The sequence below is a fragment of the Myotis nattereri genome, assembly GCF_964212035.1.
Source record: "Myotis nattereri genome assembly, chromosome: 12".
In the NCBI taxonomy this organism is placed as follows: domain Eukaryota; kingdom Metazoa; phylum Chordata; class Mammalia; order Chiroptera; family Vespertilionidae; genus Myotis; species Myotis nattereri.
Genome location: NC_138087.1, coordinates 74,858,293 through 74,883,326, shown reverse-complemented (window position 1 = coordinate 74,883,326; position 25,034 = coordinate 74,858,293). Strand labels below are relative to the sequence as shown.

At 42.8% G+C, this 25,034-nt stretch overlaps 1 protein-coding gene across 1 annotated transcript in view; it reads left to right on the top strand.

Annotated features, from left to right (window-relative positions):
- PSMB7 (proteasome 20S subunit beta 7) overlaps positions 1–25,034 on the top strand; it is a 57,190-nt gene that overhangs the window by 2,979 nt on the left and 29,177 nt on the right. The window contains exons 4-5 of the mRNA XM_081104153.1: positions 84–224; positions 3,141–3,256. Of these exons, the coding sequence (XP_080960279.1) occupies positions 84–224; positions 3,141–3,256 (257 nt within the window). The remainder of the gene's footprint in view (positions 1–83; positions 225–3,140; positions 3,257–25,034) is intronic.

The following is a 25,034-nucleotide window of genomic DNA, read 5'->3' as shown; positions in this document are numbered from 1 at the left end:
GTCGTGGATGTTTTTGAAGAAACTCCACTTCTAATTGAACCTGCTGGTAACTAATTTCAGCTTTTTTTCATTATGTTTTTTAGTTGTTGTGGTGCTGGGACAGCTGCAGACACAGATATGACAACCCAGCTCATTTCTTCCAACTTGGAGCTCCACTCCCTCTCCACTGGCCGCCTCCCCAGAGTTGTGACAGCCAATCGGATGCTGAAGCAGATGCTTTTCAGGTAAGGTTCCAGGGTGAGGATTTCTACAGCGTCTTTTTCTCATGCCTTAGATTTGCAGGAAGGGAAACCTGGAAGCTAGAGAAAAACCATTCAGAAATACATATTTTATTTTAGAACTCAGCTGTTAATAAAAAGCCATTTTATTTTATTTTTTTAAATTTTATTTCAGAGAGGAAGGGAGAGGGAGAGAGAGATAAAAACATCAATGATGAGAGACAGTCATTGATTGGCTGCCTCCTGCATGCCCCACATTGGGGATTGAGCCCGAAACCCAGGCACAGGTGCGTGTGCGTGCCCTGATCGGGAATTGAACCGAGACCTCCTGGGTCATAGGTCAACGCTCAACCACTGAGCCAAGCTGGTCGGGCTAAACAGTCATTTTAACTTTATAAGGCTTTTGATAATGGGTTTGAATTGCTGGGGTCTGTCTGTGTTTTTTTAATGAGGAAATGACATGTGACCAGTTGAGTCATTTCCTCAGGCATGGGGATATTACTGGATAAAAATCCTTTTTGTTCATAGGAAGAAAGAGCTGGAAAGAACCTCTGAGGAGTTCATCTCGTTACACAAACACAAATGATTGTTTTTTCCTCCCTCTTTCAAGGGGCGGAAATAAAATGAAAAATGTGACATTGGTTTTAACCGATATGTCCCTCTTTGTGCCACGCCCTGCGCTAAGTGCTTTATGCCTGGCCTCATTTTATCCTTTTAATCCTGAGGTCTGGGCTTCTCCGGTTTACATGTGAACAAATTGAGGTTTAAAGAGGTGCAGGCACTTGCCTGTCCTGACTTCACTGCCTGCTGACTCCCACATACAGTTCCTCTTAGTAGTTTTGTTTTTCTTTCTTCCTTAATAATCACGTCATCACTTCATGTTTGTATAGGTCTCGACAGTTTTCAATTCAAGTCCATTTTCTGATTTACTTCTCGTGAAGAGAGGCAGCGTACTATAGTGGAAATAGCCTGGATATGTAGTCTTGGGTTGGAATACTGGCTTCTTTTGGGACCTGCCTTACCTTTCACAAATTCTCTCCTCTTTCCTTTGTGGAATGTGTGCATCATGATACCGTTGTTTTTTTTTTAAGTGTTTTTATTGATTTTAGAGAAAGAGAGAGGGAGGGAGGAAGGGAGGGAGGGAGGAAGGAAGGAAGGAAGGAAGGAGAGGAAGGAAGGAGAGGAGAGGAGAGGGATAGAGAGATGGAAACATAGATGAGGGGAGAAACATCATTGATTGACTGCCTCCTGCAGGCTCCCCTTTGGGGATTGAGTCTGCAGCACAAGAGATTTTAATGAAAAATCGGGATTTCTGGCTTCTTTTGAAAGAAATTCAAAAAGTGTGGGGTAACACATGGCAGTAATCTTCTGGAACTGAATGGCAGATGTTGCCTTGAGAAGCGGGATCCTGTGTCTGGTCTGTCAGTCCCTGCCTGGCCCTTGCCTTCTGTGCACTTGCAGGCTTGCATCTGGCAGGGCCCCTAGACTCTCAGTAAGTGGAGCAGAGGTTAATGGAGCTCTGCAGCAATAGTAGTATAGTTCCCATTTTACTGGTGAGTGACCAGGACTTATAAGTCATACGGGCAGGAAGTCTAGTCATATCCACCCAGTTCCTGCTCTGGCTGTACGAGACCTTATGTCAGTGATTTCTCTTTATTTATGTACATAATCATCCTAACCCTGGAGATTTATTGCCTGTCAAATAAATTCTTCCAGTATAGTGTCAGAACTTGTTAAAGCACGTTTGTGGTCAAAATTTCTGATGATCCCTGGCCAGGTGGGCTTACTTGGTTGGAGCATCGTACCGTGCACCAAAAGGATACTGGCTCAGTTCCTGGTCAGGGCACATACCTAGGTTTCAGGTTTGATCCTGGGTTGATGTTTCTCTCATACATTGATGCCCTTCCCTCCCTCTCTCCCACCTTCCCTCCTTCCCTCTCTCCCACCTTCCCTCCTTCCCTCTCTCCTCTCCTCCTTCCCTCTCTCCGTTCCACCCCCCCCTCTGTCAAATCAGTAAAAAAACCAAAAACCCGTCGTCCGGATTTTAAGGAAAAAGAAAAAAAAAAAGATTTATGAAGACATTTGTGATTTTGATTTGATTTTAAATACAAAGCTCCCTCTGGTGGTTTGTATGGTGCATTACATTTAAAACAATTTTGAAACTTGTAAAATTGCAGTAAATAGACTATTTCAAGAGTCCTTGCAATGTCATTTAAAACATTTAGCTAAATCTTGCAGATGTTTCTGTTAATCTCTTTAGAATGTTTTAGGAATTTTAAATTCTCTCTTTTCAGTGTTCTATTGTTTTTAGTTTACCATACTTTGTAAAAGCTAAATTTTATAAAAGTTTTGAGAGGAACATATAAAAATTTAAACCAGAATAATTATGGTCTTTTATATCTTCTGACATTTTTGTTGAGTTACATAAAATGAGTCAGTTGTATAAGGAAAAAAGTATAGGATTTGACTATTTTTATTTTTTTATTGACTTCAGAGAGGAAGGAAGAGGAAGAAAGAGCTAGAAACATCAATGATAAGAGAGAATCATTAATTGGCTGCCTCCTGCACGCCCCACACTGGGAATCGAGCCCACAATCTGGGTATGTGCCCTTGACCAGAATTGAACCTGGGACCCTTCAGTCCGCAGGCTGACGCTCTATCTGCTGAGCCAAACCAGCTAGGGCAGGATTTGACTTTAGAAGCAAGGCTTATGACAGTGCCTAGAACAGGGCCTGGCACACAGTTACATCCCCATAAAATTCATCCCATTCCCTGTTTTGTTTCTATCGAAGCTGTAACCACGTAATGAAATAGTGGCAGTGTAAGAAATGCTTTTTGTTTTCTGTCTTCTCAGATATTTTTGGTTAAGTTACAGTGATACAGTGTAGACTCATTTTTTTTAACGCATACTCTGATCACCAGGTATCAAGGTTACATTGGTGCAGCCCTAGTTTTGGGGGGCGTAGACGTTACTGGACCTCACCTCTACAGCATCTATCCTCATGGATCAACTGATAAGTTGCCTTATGTCACCATGGGTGAGTGTAATGTTTCTCTGATGTTTCAGAATCCTCTTATTTTCCGAGATGGTCTCTTAAAGAGCTGGTCTATTTCTTGTTAGAGAAGACAGTGCAATAAAGTGATTCATTCTGCAAATATTTGAGTTCTTTCTACAGGTTGGCTATGTGCTTGGGATATACAGTTAAAATTTTGATAAGATTCTTGCTTGCAAAGAGTTTATATTTTAGTGGACAGACAATAACAACTATAATATCACTTTCTAGTGCTAAATATTAGGCGAAAAAAGCAATGTAGACGATATGTTACTGTTATGCAAAATTTTACATTTGGGGGAAACTGGGTCAAGGGTATATGACAACTCAATGTATTAGTTCTTACATTTGCATGTGAATTTATAATTATCTCAAAACAAAAAGTTAAAAAAAAATGCAGGGAGGGGGACTTGGGAGTGTTGGGATGGAAGGCAGACTGTAGTGTTAAATAGGAAGGTCAAGATAAGTCTTAGGAAAAGGTGGGTTTGAGTGGAAGAGCCTTCTGGGCAGAGGGAAAGCTGGAGTGGAGGCCTCGCTGTGGGAACACACCTGGTACACGCAGAATTTTTTTTTCTTTTAAGTAGAGTAACTGGAGTTCCTCTTTACCACTTAATCTCTGAGGGATCATGGGCATTTAATTCCTTTGAACCTCAATTTCCTCAGTGTGAAATAATACCTCCACACACAACCAGGTTATAAATAATATATAAATAACATTATAAATAACATATAATTCTAGTACTTAGCCTATAAATAGTAGTTACTCTTTTTATTTATTTATTTTTTAAAAAATATACTTTATTGATTTTTTACAGAGAGGAAGGGAGAGGAATAGAGAGTTAGAAACATCGATGAGAGAGAAACATCGATCAGCTGCCTCCTGCACACCCTCCTACTGGAGATGTGCCCGCAACCAAGGTACATGCCCTTGACTGGAATCGAACCTGGGACCTTTCAGTCTGCAGGCCGACACTCTATCCACTGAGCCAAACCAGTCAGGGCTATTTTTTTTATTATTTTTATTTTTTTTAATATATATTTTAATTGATTATTTACAGGGAGGAAGGGAGAGGGATAGAGAGCTAGAAACATCGGATGAGAGAGAAACATCAATCAGCTGCCTCCTGCACACCTCCTACTGGGGATGTGCCCGCAACCAAGGTACATGCCCTTGACCGGAATCGAACCTGGGACCTTTCAGTCTGCAGGCTGACGCTGTAGCCATTGAGCCAAACCAGTTAGGGCAGTAGTTACTCTTTTTAGATCAGCTTTTTACATTTGTATTTTAGCTCTAAGTGCTAGAGTATGTATATGTTCTTTATTTATTAAACCTTTTTTTGTTGTTGTTTTGTTAATCCTCACCCGAGGATATTCTTTCCATTGATTTTAGAGAGAGTGGAAGGGATGGGGAGAGACAGAGAGAGAGACATCAATGTGAGACACATCTGTTGTTGCCTCCCACGTGGAGGCTGGGGATTGAGTCTGCAGCCAAGGTACTTGTCATTGACTGGAATCAAACCCAGACCCTTTAGTCCGAGAGCTGACACTCTACTTAGCCAAACCAGGTAGGGTTATATACTCTCGTTTTAATCCTCACCTGAGGATTTGTTTTTTATTGATTTGTGTGTGTGCGTGTGTGTGTGTGTGAAGAGAGAGAGAGAGAGAGAGAGAGAGAGAGAGAGAGAGAGAGAGAGAGAAACACTGATGTGAGTCACCTCCCCTATGTGCCCCAACCAGGAATTGAACCCGCAACCTAGGTATGTGTATATGACAATGCTCCAACCAGCTGAGCCTCCTAGCCAGAGCAAGAGTAATTTTTTAATGACCAAAAAGAAAAGAGTGATAAAATTATGTTAAGAATTGGGGTAAGTTCTAAATTTTATGTTAAACTAGTGACCCAGTGCATGGATTCATGCACATTGAAAGGAAATTAATTAGAAGGTGGCCAGCGGGGTGGGACCGGGCTAGACGGACCTGACACACCCTGGAGCCAACCTCCTGTGGTACCTCCCCAGCCAGCTGTACCTGGGGTGGTGCTGTGGCTTGAAAGGCGTCTGTGGAGTGAGTGGGCTCACTCTGGCAGGTGGGGATCAGGGCGAAACTGGCTCTCCTACATTAGCTGAGGGGTCCTGGAGTGCGAGGGCACTCTGCAAAGTTGCTGTTGTACAGGGTGTGGAATGCAAGCACGAGTGTGCAGTAAACCAGATTCGGGGTGGACAGTGCCCCAGCAACAGCAACAACATGACCCACGGCCAAAGGTGGAATTGCTTGGCCCTGCGAGGAATTGGGCTCCCTCCTCTCTGGTTTCGGGGTGCATCACCTGAGAACCACCACTGCCAAGTCACTGCAGCTCGGCAACTCCTGCATTGAGCATCTGCCCCCTGGTGGTCAGGGCGCGTCATAGCAACCGGTTGGATGGTCAGACACTTAGCATATTTGCCTTTTATATATATAGATTTCTGAGTCAGATCATATAGGTCTAGCCCTGGCCGGTGTGGCTCAGTTGGTTAAGCATTGACCCATGCACTGAGAGGTCACTGGTTCTATTCCCTGTCAGGGTACATTCCTGGGTTGCAGTCTCGATCCCCATTAGGGAGTGTGCAGGAGGCAGCCGATCAATGTTCTTCTCATTGATGTTTCTCTCCCTCTCTAAAAAAAATCAATGAAAACATTAAAAAATTATATAGGTTTAGAAATTTGAGCAGGTTCTGTGTACCTGGTGTTTTTCCTGCTGTTTTTTATCTGTTAGATTTTCGGTCTTTTACATTTGGCTCTGCAGAACTAGGAGCACTGCTATCCTGAAGTTTGGAAATTACCAGTTTGAGGCTTTCCTATTCCATTGCGTTATCTAGCCTCTTAGAAGGTTTTTATTCAATAGCTGTCCCCTGTTTGTGGTGTTTGTGGGGAGAATGATTTACCCCTGGATACCATATGGATGAATCTTTGTAATTATTTTAAAATGAAGATACAGTAATTTTAGAATTGTTTTGAATTGCTTTATTCAAATGTATTTATCATCTTCCATCAAAGTACTGTTTTTCCCCATCTGATGCTTTTTAATGTAAAAGTGGAATAGCCTTTTCTGTTAAGTACTTTTATTTCTTCTTTTTTCTTTTTACTTACAAAAATTTCACACTTGCAGGAAAGAACAATGAACATTCCTATATACCCTTTACTCAGGTTTGTCAGTTGTTAACATTTTACCACAGTTGTTTTCTCTCACATTTTTGTTAATTTGTGTGTGTGTGTGTGTATGTGTGTGTATAACCATCCTATATAATAAAAATCTTATATGTTAAGTGTCCAACCATTCATTCAACAGTCGCTATGATGTGCACTGACTACCAGGGGACAGACGCTCCGACTGGTAGGTTAGCTTGCTGCTGGGGTCCAGCCGATCAGGACTGGGTGAGACGGGCCGGACACGCCCTGGAGCCCTTCCGAGGTCCTTCCCTGGCCTGGATCATGCACCTGTGGGGTCCCTTGGCCTGGCCTGTGCCTTCTTGCAATCTGGGGCCCCTCGGGCGATGTTGGAGAGCTGGTTTCGGCCCAATTCCCGTAGGCCAGGACAAGGGACCCCACCGGTGGATGAATCCGTGCACCGGGCCTCTAGTTTTAAAATAAATAGTAAATACCATAATCTTTGACCTTTAAATCCTTTAGGATGTTTTCTTAACATCACCTTGATAAAATCATCAATTTCTGGAAATTTAACATGAAGCAGTTTTACAAATCAGTTTTATTTATTTTTTATTATTTTTATTTTTTTAATTAAATCTTTATTGTTCAGATTATTACAGTTGTTCCTCTTTTTTCCCCCCATAGCTCCCCTCCACCCAGTTCCCACCCCACCCTCTGCCCTTACCCCTGCCACCCACTGTTCTCATCCATAGGTGTACAGTTTTTTTCCAGTCTCTTCCCACACCCCCCTCACCCCTTTCCCCCCCAAGAATAGTCAGTCCATTCCCTTTCTATGCCTCTGATTCTATTATATTCACCAGTTTATTCTGTTCATCAGATTATTTATTAACTTGATTTTTAGATTCACTTGTTGATAGATGTGTATTTGTGGTTCATAATTTGTATCTTTCTTTTTTTTAAAAATATATTTTATTGATTTTTTACAGAGAGGAAGGGAGAGAGATAGAGAGTTAGAAACATCGATCAGCTGCCTCCTGCACATCTCCTGGGGATGTGCCCGCAACCCAGGTACATGCCCTTGACCGGAATCGAACCTGGGACCTTTCAGTCCGCAGGCTGACGCTCTATCCACTGAGCCAAACCGGTTTCGGCCATAATTTGTATCTTTACCTTTTTCTTCTTTTTCCTCTTCTTCAAGGATACCTTTCAGCATTTCATATAATACTGGTTTGGTGGTGATGAACTCCTTGAGCTTTTTCTTATCTGTGAAGCTCTCATCTGACCTTCAATTCTGAATGATAGCTTTGCTGGGTAAAGTAATCTAGGTTGTAAGTTCTTGCTATTCATCACTTTGAATATTTCTTGCCACTCCCTTCTGGCCTGCATAGTTTCTGTTGAGAAATCAGCTGACAGTCGTATGGGTACTCCCTTGTAGGTAACTGATTGTTTTTCTCTTGCTGCTTTTAAGATTCTCTCTTTGTCTTTTGCTCTTGGCATTTTAATTATGATGTGTCTTGGTGTGGTCCTCTTTGGATTCCTTTTGTTTGGGGTTCTCTGCGCTTCCTGGACTTGTGAGTCTATTTCTTTCACCAGGTAGGGGAAGTTTTCTGTCATTATTTCTTCAAATAGGTTTTCAATATCTTGCTCTCTCTCTTCTTCTGGCACCCCTATAATTCGGATGTTGGGACACTTGAAGTTGTCCCAGAGGCTCCTTACACTATCTTCATATTTTTGGATTCTTTTTTCTTTTTGTTTTTCCGATTGGGTGATTTTTGCTTCTTCATATTTCAAATCTTTGACTTGATTCTTGGAATCCTCTAGTCTGCTGTTGGAACTCTGTATAATATCCTTTATTTCAGTCAGTGTATGCTTAATTTCTAGTTGGTCCTTTTTCATTACCTCGAGGGTCTCACTAGATTTCTTGAGAGTCTCACTAAATTCATCAGCGGTTTCTAGAAAATTCTTGAAAAACCTTAAAAGTGTGGTTTTGAAGTCTATATCCAGTAGTTTGCTTTCCTCCATTTCTGTCATTTGTGACTTGTTTCTTTGTCTCCGCATTTTTTATGCTTTCCTGTGTTGATAGAGTGGCTTTGTGTGCTAGGTGTCCTATAGGGCCCAGTGGCTCAGCCTCCCCAATTACCTGAGGTGGACACTCTTGGTGCACCCCTTTGTGGGCTTTCTGCACAGTCTTGTTGTAGTTAAGTCTTTATTGTTGTAGGTATCACTGGGAGGAACTGATCTCCAGACAATTGGCCATGAGAATCAGCTGTGTCTGCAGTGGGAGAACTTCTGAGCTGGAGACACCCTTCTGGGGCAAGACTTGCTTCAGTGGGGCTTTGGTGCTCACTGAGTCTGCCTCCTGAGTGTGTCCCTTATGGATCTGAGGAGTTGTAATCTGGATGGTCCCACTCTGACCACTGGGTACACTGGCTCTTGGATCTAAGGAGGTGCTAATTTAGCCTCTGCCTGAGGCTACCCAGCAGGAGCTATGGAGAGATCTGCAGATTCCTCTTCTTTGTTTGGGGTTTGGAGGTGCCCAGATGAGGCCCACCTGTGAAGCAATGCAAGCTGCTGTGGGGCCTTGGACCTTCTTTTGGAAGTTCTGGGTCTCTCTGATTCAGCTGCAGTTTGTTAGGTAATTTTTAGGTTGCAAAGGGCCAGGTCTTTCATATGCAAAAGACTCTGTGCACAGCTTGGGTGGGGCAGGGTCTCAGGGGATCAACAGGGTGGAGCAAAGCAGCTATGGCTGTTCCCCAGTCCTACCCTAAGAGGCCCCATGTCTCAGTGTCCCGGTAATTGCTGCAAGCACCTCTGAGAGAAAGATGCCCTCGAGTTCTGCCCGCTGCCAGACAGTCCAGTTTCTCCCCGTATGAGTCTGAGTCCCCAGAGACTCACCCGGAACTGGAGTTCAGAGCGGTCAGGAGCTTGAGACTCCCTCCCGATTGAAAAAGACAACCGCATCCTCAGCCGCCAGCCCTCTCCACGTGTGCCACATCCTCAGCTGCCAGCCCTTTCGGCGTGCACCTCCGTACCCCTGCACTTTACTTCCGCACCTCCTCTGAGTCTCAGTGCTTTTCTCTTTCCTTCTACTTGTAGAATTTCCACTCAGCCAGCCTTCCTGTGGTTCTGGATGATGTCTGGTTTGTCTTTTAGTTGTATTTTTGCAGTGGTTGTGTGAGGCAGCAATTTCTGGTGTTTACCTATGCCTCCATCTTGGTTTCTCCAGCAGTTTTATTTTTAAGACTAGAGGCCTGGTGCACTAATTTGTGCACGGGTGGAATCTGGATGGCCTGGCCCTATGGAGGCCAATTGGTCTGGGCCGGCATGGGGAGGGGACATGGGAGGTTGGCCTGCCGGCCCTGCCCCCAGTTGGGGTGGAGGGGCCAATTGGGGCTGGGCCAGCTGGGGGGGTGGCGAGGGAGGTTGGGGGGGCCGATTGGCCACCGCACTGTGCATCATAGCGACCAATTGTTCTGTTGTTCTGGTTGCTTGGCTTTTATATATATAGATGGGAATAATTAAATTGGTTTCCTTTGCTTTGGGATAGTAGTTCCAAATATGACAAAACATTCAAGTGGGGAAAATATTACATGAAAAATAAGTCTCTGATTTCATATTTCTCCTCCAGAGTAACAACTATTAAAAGTTTCTTGTGTGTTTTTTCCAGAAAATGTCTTACGATACACCTTCATAAATCTCTACCATCTATCATTATTCTATCCGTATTAAAAATACACAAATAGTTCATACTGTACATACTCTTTCCTTACTGTTAACTTGTTTTGAAGAAGTTTTGTGTTAGCCCATGTAGCTCTAGATCATGTCTGCAATAACAGCTACATAGACTTGCATTGTATGGCTGTACCATGATTTACCGACCCATTCTCCCATTGATGGGTATTTTGGTTTTCAGATTTTGTAACAAATGTGTTCTGATGTGCTTGTATGAGTACATACTTAGATGAATTCCTAGTAGTGGCCTTTCTGGATTGCAAGTAGTGGAATCACTGGATGATTTAAGGAAAAGAAAATAATTTTTTTTAAAAGGATAGTAGGTGTCTCACAGGATAGCTGGGAGGGCAAGAACTGGTTTTGGGGCCAAGAACAGTGTCAAAAAACATGCTGAGGGGGGCCAGGGCAGGTGAGTACAGAATGGGGCTGGGCCCTGGCTCACTGCTCACTTTGCTGCCTGGCTGCCTCAGGAACCCAGTCTTCCTGCCATCTTGCTTACCACCAGAGAGCTCTTTGTAAATAAAGGAGAGTGGGTGCTTCTGACTGGTGAAGCTCAGTTACCTCTTTATACAGTGGTGGGGTTCCCCAGATGTAGGAAGGAAGTAAAGCTTCTGGATAGCCCAAAAAAACTGGCAGATGGCCATATAGTATGTTTCACCTTTTGAGAGCTATTACCAAATTGCCCTGCAAAAAGATTGCAGTAATTTCTACTCCTACCAAGAGAATAAGATAATGCCTTTCTCTGACAACCAACCAGTCTGATAGGTGAAAGACTGGAAGAAGTAACATCAGCCGAGACCTAGATGACAAGTAGGAATTAGCCAGGAATTTGCTTCCCCATTCTCTGCCCCCAAGGGAAAGACTTTTCAGGCCCTGTGGTGCCCAAGGGACTGGTATGGTCGAGGAACGGAAAGGCCAGAGTTTGCTGAATGGGTGAGGCAGGTGCAGAGGGCGGGAGGAGTGGTCCATGCAGGGAGGGGGGCAGCAGAAGCAAGGATGTGGATGTTCAGAGGGAGCAGAGGTAAGGCTGGAAAGCTAGGCTGGAGAGAGAGGGCCCTGATGATCCACACTGAGTTGTCTCGATTCTCTCCTGGAGGTTCCTATAGAATGTTTTCAAGCAGAATTGATAGGGGAAGAGTTGCTTGTTAGGAAGAGCAGTGTGACAGCTTATAGGGAGAATTTGGGTATGCGGCGTCTGGAGGCAGGGAGGGAGATTACATCTGGCCAGAGGTGTTGAGGTGGCAGTAGAGATGGCCACCGACATTACAGAGATGATCCAGAAACCAGCCAACCATTAGGCTTGATTCCAGGTCTCTGTCATCTGACCTCTCCTGTGTTCCTCAGTGCCAGTCCCTTCCTGGCATTTGACTCTGTCACCTGGGGCCACCTCCCTTCCAGTTGGGCTTTAGATGCTTTAGATCCCCCCCGCCCCACCCCCCCCGACTTGTTCAATAGTTCCCCTTGTCTCCCTGAGCAGGCGCTCACACCCACTGCTGCAGTGCTGCTGCCTTCAGAGATCCGCCCAAGCCTTCCTACTCCTCATCCTAGGGCAGCCAGAAGCCATTCTGTTGGACTACCCCTGGCTGAGTTACTCTGTTCCCCTCATGGTATTTGTGTGAAACAGAATTCCAGAATTCCAACCTTGTCCAAACTCTGCTTTCCCTAGCTATTGTCCCTCCTGCCCCTGCGAAAATTTGAGAGTAGAATTTGTATTTTACTCCCAGAGTTGCAGACTCCTGTGCGACTCTGTGAATATTTGATGGTTAATTTTCTGGTCCTCTAACTCACTCGTGCCAAAGAATGTCTGAAACTTAGCGCTAGAAACCTTAGCGGCCGGTTATTGTTTGTGAACTGGCAGTTTACAGCCCCGCTGGATGAGAGTTGGTGACTGTGCTCCATTTGTGTGGCTCCAGGAGAGCACAGAGCATTGCATGTGTGATAGGTTCTTCTCTCCCCCCTCCACCCCCCTTTTAAAAGCTTAGTGTTAGTTCACATTTAAAGCACATTATGGAGTGTCTCTGTGCCAGAGCATGCTGTTACATTATTTTCAGTTAAAATTCTATGGAAGGGATGCTGTCATTGCCATTTTATTGATGAAAATGGTTGAAACTTAAAGGAGTGATTTAGTAACTTGCCTCTGATTGCTCTGCCTGTAAGTGGCAAAGCTGGGCTTTGAACCCTTGTTTCTAGCTCAAGCAAGCGCAGTACAACACAGCTGCTTTGATTTGATTGTCTTACACGTGTTACTTCATTAAGCTATTAAGCCTTGCTTCTAAATACTGAAAATATTTATACAAATTCCTGAAGGGCATTTGTTTTGCATGCTTTCGACCACTCTTTGTGCAGATTTTCCATCCTGCACATTAAACACAGTATTTACTGAAACAGTTTTATAGAATCAAAGGAAAATTTAAACAATTATACACAATTCTACCACCCCAAGACAACATGATTTTTATTTTTACTTTTTTCTAATCTGAGTTCATGGGGAGAAAAGCCCTTTCCCAGAGATTGTAAAAGAAAATACCGTTTTCGTACTGCCCTGGCTTTGTCTTTTTCTTTGAGTTTCTTAGCCATTGTTCACTCCTAGCCGGTTTGCACACATCTTTGCCTGTGGTGGTAGCTGTGCAGGGCTGCCTTTCTTCCAAATGAAGGCCGTCTTCTGTTGTTATTTTTTGTTCTTTTTTTTCCCTCTGAGAGGCGTGGGAGCTGGATTTTGGGAGAGATTCCTAGAATTGCCAAAATTTGGTGGACTTTGTTTTAATTCATGTTACTAATTTTGGGTGAGCTACAAACTAAACCTCAAACTGTAGGTAAAATAGAGGGCCTCCAAAATGAATGGTTCCCATGGAGCATTGACATTCACTGTGGACTGAGGCTTTTCATGAATGTAGCTTAAGTGAGAAAATGAATATTTCATGCAAATTCTCAAGCTTTAGTGTTTTTTTTATTGTTTTATTGCTTAAATGCTTCAGTTAAATTATAAGTTTTTTATTATAAGAAATGAAAATATCTTTGTAATTAATCTTTTTTTTTTTTAATCGGAGTGATTTGACAGTAAGAGCTGGAAGTTACAAATTACCCGTAAGACAAGGGTGTCCAAATTTTGTCTACTCATGGGCCTGTGTTGGCGACTAGCCAGGCGCCTGAAGGCTACTCTTAATTTGCATTGACTAGAAGACACCTGTCTTGCCGTGTGCATCTTGAACATGCTGGCACAGCTCATTGAGCAGAGTCCAGGAGCCTCCTCTCTGAGGACTCGCCTTCCCGAGGGTTCACTGAGGAGAAGAATCTATCAAACTCCGTATGGTGTGGCCCTTGGACAGCTTCTGTCCTAAAACCTTTTATGGACGTGGTGTTGACCATGAGAGCGTCACGCATCCAGCAGCTTTCCAGCTGCTGCACCGGCAGTGTTGAGAGATGCTTTACTGATTTAATCTTTGCAGGACTGTGAGGTGGGTGCTGTTATCCCTGTCTTACAAATGAGGAAGTTGAGGCTCACAAAGGTATGCTAAGGTCACATAGCTGGGAAGGTGCATGATATGGGAGGGGACCCCATTCACTGTGACTGTTCCCCTTGGCTGTGTTATTGCTGTGAGTGGTGTGTGGCATGTGGTCCAGACCAAATGTGATTTGTTTTATTCTCAAAAAACAGGGGTTTCTTAAGTTTTATTTAATTATTTCTTTTTAAAAAAAATAATTTTCACGAGACTCAGATGATTGATTAGTGAGATTGTTGAAAGCCAGGCAAGATTCTTTGACTTTTCTTTCCTCTAAGGGAAAAGGATTATGGTTCTATTTTTTTATAGACAAAATGTAATTCTCAGATTAATTAGCTTATTCTTTTAACTTGCCAGCTTTCCTTTATTAGGCAGACTGAAGTGGTGTCAGGAGAAGCCTGGGGACAATCTTTTGCTATTAGTTTGGCAGTGTTCCTTGAGCAGCATTGGCAAGGTATATACAATTTTTGTTTTTGCCCACTTATTCACATAGAGAATTAATATGAATAAAATTTCAAGTACGACATTCCTGGAAATGAGGCCCTTGGACAGTTTCGGAATTCTAACTTAAGGAATAAACATTGGTATGCACCATCAGGGACGACTTGGGTCATTGTCAGACCATTCAGGTAAAATTCCATCTCCAGATAAACTGGCTATGCAGTTTCCTAATTACTGGAATGTACCTCTCAAGTCCCAATTTACAGAGCCCCCTAGCGATTAAAAAGATGCAGGACAGAGTAGTAAACATACTGCTGTCTCACCTTGTGGGCAAAAATGAGTCTCAGAAATTAAGCTGGAACATAAGAACAACGGCAGGGAATTCAGGTCTGCCACTTCCTCTGTATTTTTACACTGAAGTGCACCCTTTGTGCAAACATTTTGATATCTCTGCATGATTCGATTTTGAAAATGTTCCCGCGCTGTATAAAATTAATGCACTAGAAGAAGGCAAGTATTTTTTCCACATTCATTTTCAACTCTTAGATCAGGTGTGAACTCTGTATGTAGGCCTACATGACAGCTTCTTAGAGGGCATGTGGACTTCATGGCTCTGGTGTTGCTGGAAATCCTTTTCATGGGCCATGTGACTCTGCAGGGGATTCCCCAGGCGTGTGTCCCAATCCGCACTGGAGTGAGCCTCAGCCCCTGCTCTCGGTGGGTCAGGGGCTATGCAGTGGAGGGACCCCTATTCTGGTGGGAACTTCGTCCGTACAGTAGGTGACCACCCAGAGCAGGCTTTCTGTAACCAGCTGAAGTATCACCTGTAATCCTAGAAAAAGAGATGGAAGCCCTGGCTTCAGTCCCAGCCCTGCTTGACCAGGGTTAGTCCCCTAATCTCTCAGAACCTCAAACCCCTTGTTTCTAAAAACAAGCTGATGGTTTTTGACTTGGGAAGATCACAGGGCGTTGGGATGCCGCAGTGTCCTTTTGTGTGTGAACACGTTTCTGCCGTGCCCGTGTTGCTCTTCCTGTTGCGCTTTGGGGTGGTGCGGGACAGTGACAAGAGCTGGGCTTTGGAGTCCAACTGGGTTCCAGTCTAAGTCCAGATTAGCTTTTGAGTATGAGCATTGGTGTCTTTTTCTGTAAAATGGTGGTTAGAGGAACTGTCCCCTGGAAAATGTGAGGATTAAGTCGAATACCATATGTCAGAGTCTTATGTAGCCAGTGTGGTGTTATGTGCATGGTGTTTTGATAATTTGAGTGCTAACACAGCCTCTGCGTGCAGGTCTGTGTACTAGGATTTCTCTGGCAGTTCTTCCTGCTTTGCTTAGTATAAAATGCATTTCAGAAGATTTAAAATGTGCAATGCAGAGATTTTATATTTTAAAAATTATTTGGTATGAAATGCCAGGAGTTAAACAGGGAACCAAAAGCTCATGAAAGTTGACTTAATGCATCTTGATTCCTGGTTGCTGCAAAGGTGGTACTAAGCCAATAGATGGTGCCATTTTGTTAGGAAATGAGAAAATATTTACTTGTAAAATTCATCATGTTACATACTGGGAATGTAATATAGCCAGCGCTTGCCAGTTCTTAATCTATTCTAATTAGAGTGGACTTTGTTATTGATACTCCATAAAAACGTTGAATGTCTATTGTAGGCAAAATGGTGAGGTACTGAATTAATATGTAGGGTGCTACTCTTCCTGTCTTGGGTTCAATCCTTAGTCTACAACAGCCGTGGGCAAACTACGGCCCGCGGGCCGGATCCGGCCCGTTTGAAATGAATAAAACTAAAAAAAAAAAAAGACCGTACCCTTTTATGTAATGATGTTTACTTTGAATTTATATTAGTTCACACAAACACTCCATCCATGCTTTTGTTCCGGCCCTCTGGTCCAGTTTAAGAACCCATTGTGGCCCTCGAGTCAAAAAGTTTGCCCACCCCTGGTCTACAACCAAGTAAAAGTCCTGGCCAGGAGTCTCTTTCAGAACAGTTAAATGCAGTCTTTTGTTTTCAAACCCCACTTCAGGTAACTAGTTCATCCTTACCTGCCCTTGTTTCAGAATTGGCCCTGCTACAGAAAAGTGCCTTTATAACTCATAACCTAAGGCTCGACACTCTTTTACTTTCTTATTAGATAGATAAGTGGAAAGTCATTTTATGCATCCGAAGACTTTTCACTGCAGCGTTCTTAAAACTAGAAATTTGTGTCAGCTGGATCTGTCATTACTAGCTGTGTGATTTTGTGTAGGTTCCTTCACCTCTCTGAACTTTATTTTTTTCCATCTATAAAATGGAGATAATAGCATCTAGTCCACAGATGAATTAAGTGAGGAAATATATGTAAAAGGGCTGTGCACATTTTTTACAGTAGGTAGGATTTCTTATTGTTTGCACACAGGCTCTATGGACAAGATAAACCTTTACTTATGATTAAGACTAGATGTGTTTTATAAATTATTAAACTCTGTGGTCCTTTTCCCTTGAGTGCTCTGAAGGAAATGAAAACTTGGTAAAGACCTGCAAAGTAGAATAACCTGCACTTTGGGAAGTTATTTTGGAATGTGGACCAGAGGAAAGGATGCCTTTGAAAGACCTGTCCGCTGAGACTACCCTGAGTGCCCACAGTAGGAGGGGAAGTGTGTGCCCTGCGCCCAGCAGAGCACTTGCTGACTGAGAGCCTGTTTCTTGGCAGGGCCTGATGATGTTGGAGTCTGCTTAAGAGAGGCATAATTTTCATCATCGTCTTATTTCCTAAACATAGGGTTAGGTGGCGCCTCTGCTTTAAAAGAGAACAATTTTCTGTCCTCGTATCTTGTGACATTCATTAAAATACATTAATAAAAATAAAACCTTTCACACTTTCGGCCTGAATGCCCCGATTGTTAGTCTTTTCTTAAAAATAAGTGTCTATAACCTGTCAGGTCAATGAGAAGTTGCACTTGCAATTATAAGAAAAATCCCTGTTCCCTTAAGGTGGTATTTTAAATTATTTACTTAGAGTAAAATTTAACTCCTTTTTGACTACATTATGTTTAGAAAAAGAGCTGCTTTTTTTTTGAAAAATTAATTTTGAGTGAAAATGTTGGGTGCTTTAAAAAATTCTAAGCATATTAAATGGAATATTTTTTTTTATTCATTGGGAATAAAAGATAGACTCTGACATTGAGGTACATTTGCTGATGAAAAGGAAGCATTCTTCCCTCACAAGGGGTTTAAATGTAATACTCGGTGCTTACTCATCAGTGAAAACATCAAATTAAACTGTTTATGCTGACAAAGGACAAATCCGGATTTCAGCAACCCATGCAAGATTGTCTGATTGCTTGGCCTGCCTCGCCTGGAAGCTTTTGGCCAAGACTTATAATGAAATGCATGCATACAATTAAACCACTTCAAGTCGGTGTCTGAATTTTCCGAGCCATGAGAGGTGTTCCAGTGCTCTCTAGTGGCAGAACGTGGTCCCCTGGCACCAACATTGTTTTATATTCATAAATCAGCTCCTCACACATTGGCAGCATTGGCCTCCAGAGCAAGCACCAACTGCCAGAGACGGCCCTGTAGACAGGAACAGAGTGAAAAATGATCCCAGTCCATGGGCTGTGGAAAGCACCAAATTTCACCCAGGACGAGTGGCCAGTGGACTAACAATGAGCAAGTGTGAGTAAGCGCTCTGTCAGGGAGAGCTGACACTGATGAATTAGAAGGTTGTGTGTGTCTCTTTTATCGCTGCATATATCTTCTACCTGGCAGGCCACAGTGCCAGGCAGGTCCTGGGTGCTGACAGTGGACCCTCCTTAGCAGGAGGGACAGCTTTTTCTCTCTGAAACCACCTGGTTAAATTGATGGGAAAGGAGTAGAAATCCTGCTGGTTCCCAGAACGCCATGACTTCAAGAGAAGAGATTCTGAGGATCTCTGTTTCCATTAAAGCTGCCGACCGTACGACTTGCTGAGAATGATTGTATAAGATGGTCTTGGAGGATGGGGACCTTGTCTTGGGATAATTACAGTAGCTAGCTTTTATTGAGCTTTTACTATGTGCCAGGTATTCTGCTTTACACGTCCTCTCCTTCAAGTCTCCAGCCACCCTGTGAGGAAGATGCCTGTCTTCATCCCCTTTGTGTGGGGGAGGGAGCTAGGGCGCAGGCTGCTTCTCTGCAGTTTCAGGGCCAGCATGCACATTGTGCTTGATGTGATGGTGCTTCCTGGAGCAGCTTGTCAGCCTTGCGGGGTTGGGAGAGGGAACTCAGTGATGTGCTGGGGGAAACAGTGAGGAAGTGCCACTCCTGTCCCATCTATGTGTTTCCAGAGTTGCTGCCAAGTGGGCACCTGGCATGGTTTGTTTGAAGGAAGGAGTTGGAAGTTGCCCTCAGTGCATGAGCTTAAGAGCCACAAGACTTAGGTTTGACTCTTGGCTCCACTTCTTAATGGCTGTATTACCTTTAAACTAGCTGAGCCTCAGTTTCCTTGCTTGTAAAATGGGGCAATACTTACACCACTTGAGGTCAAGGTCCAAGGCCTTCAATAAATTTTCCCCAGCCCCGTCTGAGAGTCTGTGAGCATAGACCTTAAAGCACATTTCTACCCGCTGGCTTCCAGATTCTTCCTAGAGTTTGACTTAGAGCAGCAGATTTTAGAAGATTATTTCAGTCTTATATTGTTTCTTCAGTATGTCTGATAACATAGTTTCTAGAATTGCTGTTTGATTTAGTATTTCAATGAATTCTATAAAAATGTTTCATGTTTTAAAAAAAGCCATACAAATGAAGGTCTTTTTAAATAAATAGAGCAAGTAAAGCAATATCTCAGATGATAAATTTTTTTAAACATTTCATATTTTTTCTTGAGTTGAGTTATTCTCTCATGAAAAGTTAGGTTCAAATTGAGCTACTAATGCTGATAAACACCTTCAGTGGTTTTAGAAAATGGAGACTAATTTAATTTGTTTTGAATGGGGCTATTTTAAAATAAAGACTCATAACAGACCCTGAGTGGTATTGCTAAACAGTGAATGGCATCTGTTTAATCATTTAAAACATTTAACTAAAATCCCAGTCTCATTTGAATTTCCAAGCAAACAACACAGATGAACTATATCCAGATGTGTGGTAATTGTTCTGCTGATATCTGAAGAAAAGTTAGATAGCATGCTTTTTTGGGGTGAGGAGCTAAGAAAATACAGCTGCTTTCATGCTTACTGCTAATCTTGATTTTAAGCTTTTGGCTTTGTTTTTTAAGAGGCAACATGGTAGAATGGAAGGAATGTCGGACACTTTATTTTTTAAATTTATTTTAATTTTTTCAAAAACATTTTTATTGATTTTAGAGAGAGAGGAAGGGAAAGGGGGAGAGAGAGAAAAAAAAAAATTGATCTCATGATTAAGCCTGCAACTAGGGCATGTGCCCTGACCGGAATCAAACCAGCGATCTTTTGGTGCACGGGACAACACTCAACCAGCTGAGTTGGAGGTGTTGGACATTGGCCAACACATTGGCCAGGTGTTGGACACTTTAAATTTAGATGATCTGGGCGCACATTCCCAAATTTGCTAATCATTGGCTGTGTGATATGGGCAAATTCCTCATCGAGGTTTAGTCTCCCTGCTTTGTAAAACAGGACTACTGCTACCTGCCACGTCTGAAGAACAGACAAAACTGATGTGACTGCTTCGAAATTTCTTCAACACTATGTGTACCATGTTTGTTGTGGTCCTTTCAGTAATTTTTTGGCCATGGGGTAGACTTCTGGATAAGTGGGACCTGGCTTGGCACTGATATGTTCAAAGGACTTCATTTGAGGATGATTTTTACCTCTAAGAGCATTCTAAGGAAGAACATTGGTAGAGAGACGTGGTGTATTTATTTGTTTGTGATGATTGATTACTGTTGTTACTTGGGACTATTGACTCATGCATGGATTGACCATCAGGCCCCTGTACACAAATTTCAGGAATAAGCAGCATGCTGTTGCTGTTACACAGCAAGACTGTGACAGCTGGTAAGATCTTGGTCTTTTTGCCTTTTTTTCCCCTCCCATGTTTCCACAATGTCGAATTCTCATTTTTATCTAAGCTTATACCATAAAAAAATTGCAATTAATTCATGGTCTTTGAAGAAAAATAGAAAGAAAAAGTGTAAGCAGAAAGTAAATAGCACGACCCAGAAATAAGTGTAATATTTTATGTTTTTCCAGATTTGTATAATATGTATTGTATAAGCATATCTGTTAATATTGCTTTGGAATATGTCATTCCCCCCCTCCCTCCAATTAAATATTAGATCACTAGAGGCCTGGTGCATGAAATTTGTGCACTGGGGGTTGGGGGGGGGGGCAGGGGGGAGTCCCTCAGCCTGGCCTGTGCCCTCTCGCAGTCTGGGAGCTGTCAGACAGACATCCTTAGTGCTGCTGTGGAGGTGGGAGAGTCTCCTGCCATTGCCGCTGTGTTCGCCAGCCGTGAGCCCGGCTTCTGGCTGAGAGGTGTTCCCCCTGTGGGAGCACACTGACCACCAGGAAGTAGCTCCTGCATTGAGCATCTGCCTCCTGGTGGTCAGTGCACGTCATAGCAAACGGTTGTTCCGCTGTTCAGTCGATTTATATACTAGCCCTTTATTATATAGGATGGACATCTTTCCATTGCCAAAAAATATTGTCATGTTTAATAAATGTATATGTAGTATTTTATTATTTATTTTCCATATCTTTTGATTGTCGAATCTTTACCTCCAGTTTTTCTATTTTTTTGTTGCTAATCTAAATAGTGATTTTTTAATATACATAATTATATACATAATTTAGGTACTTGTCTATTAATTTTTTTTAGAATAACTCTCTAACAGTAGAATTGCTGGTTTGGAGGGTATGTATAGCTTTATGTTTTCTGATTGCTACTTCTAAATCGCCCATTAGAAAAGATCTACCCATTTTTGCTTCTACAAGCATGTTAGAGTGCCCATTTTACCACATCTTTGTTAGCTTAGGTATTGTTCTTTTTAATCTTTGCTCATCTAAAAGGCAGAAAAAGTTATTTAATTTCAATTTGTATTTCTTTGATTAATAGTGAACTTGAACGGTGTTTCTAAATGTGTATAGGTTTCTGCCTTTTTTTGTGTGTGTGTGAACTGCTGTCTCATTTTTTTGCTGGTGTACTGATGTTATTTTTCCCTGAGTTCTTTTCAGTTATTAATGCCCTGTATGCTGCTTTTGTTTTTTGAGTTTCAGGGCTTATATTTTACATTGTTTATAGAAGTTGTTCTTTTTTTTAAAATTTAAGCCAAGGTCCTGTTATTACTAACAGGTATTTCATTTAAAAAAGATTGGCTGGAGATGTGGCCACTGGCGGCATTTGTGCCTGCAGCCCCCTTCTTCTGGAGGTCAGCAGTTTAGGCACCCACAGTGGCATCTTGACGCTCACGGGTGAGGAATCCCTGACAGTCAGATGGGAGCAGACTGTGCTTTCTGGGACTCACAGAGGCATTTGTTAAAGGAGTAATTCTTTTTTTAATTTTTAATCCTCACCTGAGGATATGTTTTTATTGATTTTAGAGAGAGAGAAAGGGAGAGCGAGAAACATCGATGTGAGAGAGAAACATTGATCTGTTGCCTCCCATACGCACCCTAACTGAGTATTGAACCCACAACCTAGGTATGTGCCCTGACTGGGAATTGAACCCGTAGCTGTTTGGTGTATGGGATGACACTCCAAACAACTGAGGCACCCAGCTAGGGCAGAAGAAATTCTTTTAATGAGCACCCAACAGGGCAGCCAGGGTGAGGCAGTGCAGAGCAGTTCCTGGCCCCTGTGGATGAGAGAGGGCTGAGCTGTGTCTCCTTCCCCGTTCTTGTCTCTCCCCACACACAGCTCTGCTGCTGGGAGGTTCGGTGCTTGGTGGTTTTTTGGGAGTTGGGAGTGATTGAGCCCAGTGGGTGTGTGTGGGTGCTGTGGGTGAGCTCAGGGATGCTTGGGGGAAGACAGTGGATGCAGGAGGGAGGTCAGTGGATAACTAGGTAGCCATAAACAGTGTCTTGCACAGTCATCTCTCTAAATTCTGGTCGCTGAATTGCATCTCGTTTTTCTATTTTAAAGAGCTTTGTTCTGGAAGGCTCTCTGGCTACTCAGTAACTGTGGGTGGGCTGAAAAAGGCAGCCTTGGTGGAGGTTGCTAAGGAGCAGCTACATGGAAACTACTGATGAGACAGGGAGCCTTGGTAATAAAATGCAGAAATCCAAGGAGAGCATTTCACTCTTATAATATCACAGAGATTTGGACCAGACTAGGATGTATAATAGACATGGTTTTGTGGGTTTAAAGCCTTTTTTTCTTTTTGAAAATTGAGCTTGCTTTACATTTGAGTTTGTCTTAGATTCATCCCAGTATGGTAAATTAGGCAATAAATGTTATTTTACACTTTATCAAGGCATTTACTGCTGTCATCACTCCTTGAGGGCCAGCTCAGAGTTCCCCCAGCTCTTCCATTTGGAAGTTGTACTCAAATCAGCCCAGCTTAACTCAACAAATTCTGTTTAGTGCTTTCTGTGTGCCCGAAACTGCTAGGCATGGGGGATGCGGATATGAAAGGATGGGCAAGGTACAGAGATGAGAGTGAAACTTTCTTGGGTGGGTGGTGGTTAGGGAAGGCTTCTGGGAAGAGGTAATCTCTCAGCTGGGGTGTAAAGTGTAACTAGGAGCTGTGTGGACTGTCGAGGGGCAAGGGACTACTATGTGCCAAGGTGGGATAGGCTTGAGGTGGTTGGTATGAGAATTTAGGAAATTATTGTCAGTTTTGTGCTGCTGGAGTGTCAAGTGTGTATGTATTGGAGAGGAGGAGGGGACCGAGGGAGACAGAGACCTCATCATGGAAGGTCAGTCATGTGTGTCTGCTTTGAACTATTGTGGCACATAGAATTTTTTGTATGAGAGAGTGACATAGAGTCACACCAGAGATAGGAATTCTGCCCTGTGCTTATTAGCTCTGTAATAAATAAGAAGCTTTCTCACTTCAGTGGGTTGCTGTGCGGATGACTAAATGACAACATATGATGTGCAGCACACAGTGGGTGCTCAACAGGAGGCTCTGGTTTCTTCCCCCTTGGCTGCCTTCTCCTTATTGTAAGTTCTTTGAGGACAGGCCCCACACCCATTGCTCCCAGAGCTCACCTACCCTGGTGAGAAGCATACTGTTCCCTCCGCTATCAGTTTCCTTCACCTGACATGCCTCTTATGTAAAGCAGAGGCCCCTGTACCATGTACACTGCCCCCTGGCTGTTCTGTTTACTTATTCCTTAATGCAGGGGTCCTCAAACTACGGCCCGCGGGCCATGTGCAAATACAAATATTGTATTTGTTCCCGTTTTGTTTTTTTACTTCAAAATAAGATATGTGCAGTGTGCATAGGAATTTGTTCATAGTTTTTTTTTTAAACTATAGTCCGGCCCTCCAAAGGTCTGAGGGACAGTGAACTGGCCCCCTGTTTAAAAAGTTTGAGGACCCCTGCCTTAATGGGAAAGCAAATAGTCCTAATTGTTTTTAGAATAGAAAATCAGGTAAATGTTCCTTCAAAGGATTTTTGTCTTGGTTTTGGTATGAAAGTGCCAGGTTAGGTAGGTTGATGCTGAGATAATGGAATGTCTTAGGGCATTGTTATGGTTCATGGGGAAATGGGATGCCGGAAGCCGGTCCATCCTTGCTGCTTGACACAGTTGCTGCAGGGAAGAAACATCTGCACAGCATATGTTTCAAGGGACCTGGCGTATATAGCATACTGTTCTTAATATGTTTGCTCCCTTTAGCGCTGTGTGTTTTAACCAAGGTCACCTCTCCGAGAAAGGTTGTTTCCCCAGGTAGGAACTTTTCCCTGAAGTTAGGGAGGGGATGAAACTCCTTAACTAAGTGCCAGGCGGGTAGTTAATCACTTCAACTACAAACAATCATGCTTAAGCTACATAATCTTTACTCCCTGGAATGGAGATAAGAAACACCCTAACCTTTGTAATAGAAATTGACAGGATTAAAATCAACTGGTATAAATACAGATGTAACAAAACAATAAACAGCAGAACCTCTCTGGAGATCGAGACCAGAACTTGGCTGGAGATCCTGGCTAGGCTGCTGATCAACTGAACGCTGTCTCCATGTCCTTCCTTCTTCGCCGACTCCGTCTACGCCTTTGGGAACCCCTGGACCTGCTGGGGTTGGACCCCGGCAATGGGATATAAATATTTAAACATTTTGTAGATCACATGGCTGCTATACTAGTTTGGCATCTGTCTGATGATTTATTATACATATGTAGTTTTAAGAGATGTTGAAACAAACCTAGGAACTTGAATGAAATTACTAAAGGGTACTGGTCTCATTGAGTTTACCATCTTTTTTCTTAATGGCCAACTCCTTCTTCCTTCCCCAAGTTTACTTGCCTTGAAATGTTGTGAAAATTTGCATCTTGTTCTCTGACCACTTTGGGCAATTGCAGTCCTATTTGAAATTCTAACTTCAGTTTTCTAAACAGCAGACACACATTCAGAGTTTCCTAGAAACCTGTTGACAAAGTCAACACTTCTGTATATTTCTGAAAAGGGGGCGCCAAAGTCCTCCTTTTTTAAAAAGCTGGGAGCAGGAGCTAATTTGCAAGTGACTTAGAAATTGTTTTTAATATTGAATCTCCCTTTATTTTCAAGTTTATTTGTGGTCCACTTATTTTTTTATCTCAGGGGAAACAGTCAGGCAGTTCAGCAAGCTCCTGCTTTCCAGAAAACACTGTGTGTGTGTGTGTGTTGAGGGTGGCATGCCTTATAAAGGGGGAAGCAGAAATACAATGTAATAAGGACCTCTGTGTCCTTTCTATGTTTATTTCTCCTACACCTTCCAGCGCTTAAAAATCAGTGTCTGATAGTGTGAAGCAACCCCACACTGGATAGATACATTTTGTTCCAAGAGTTTAGAT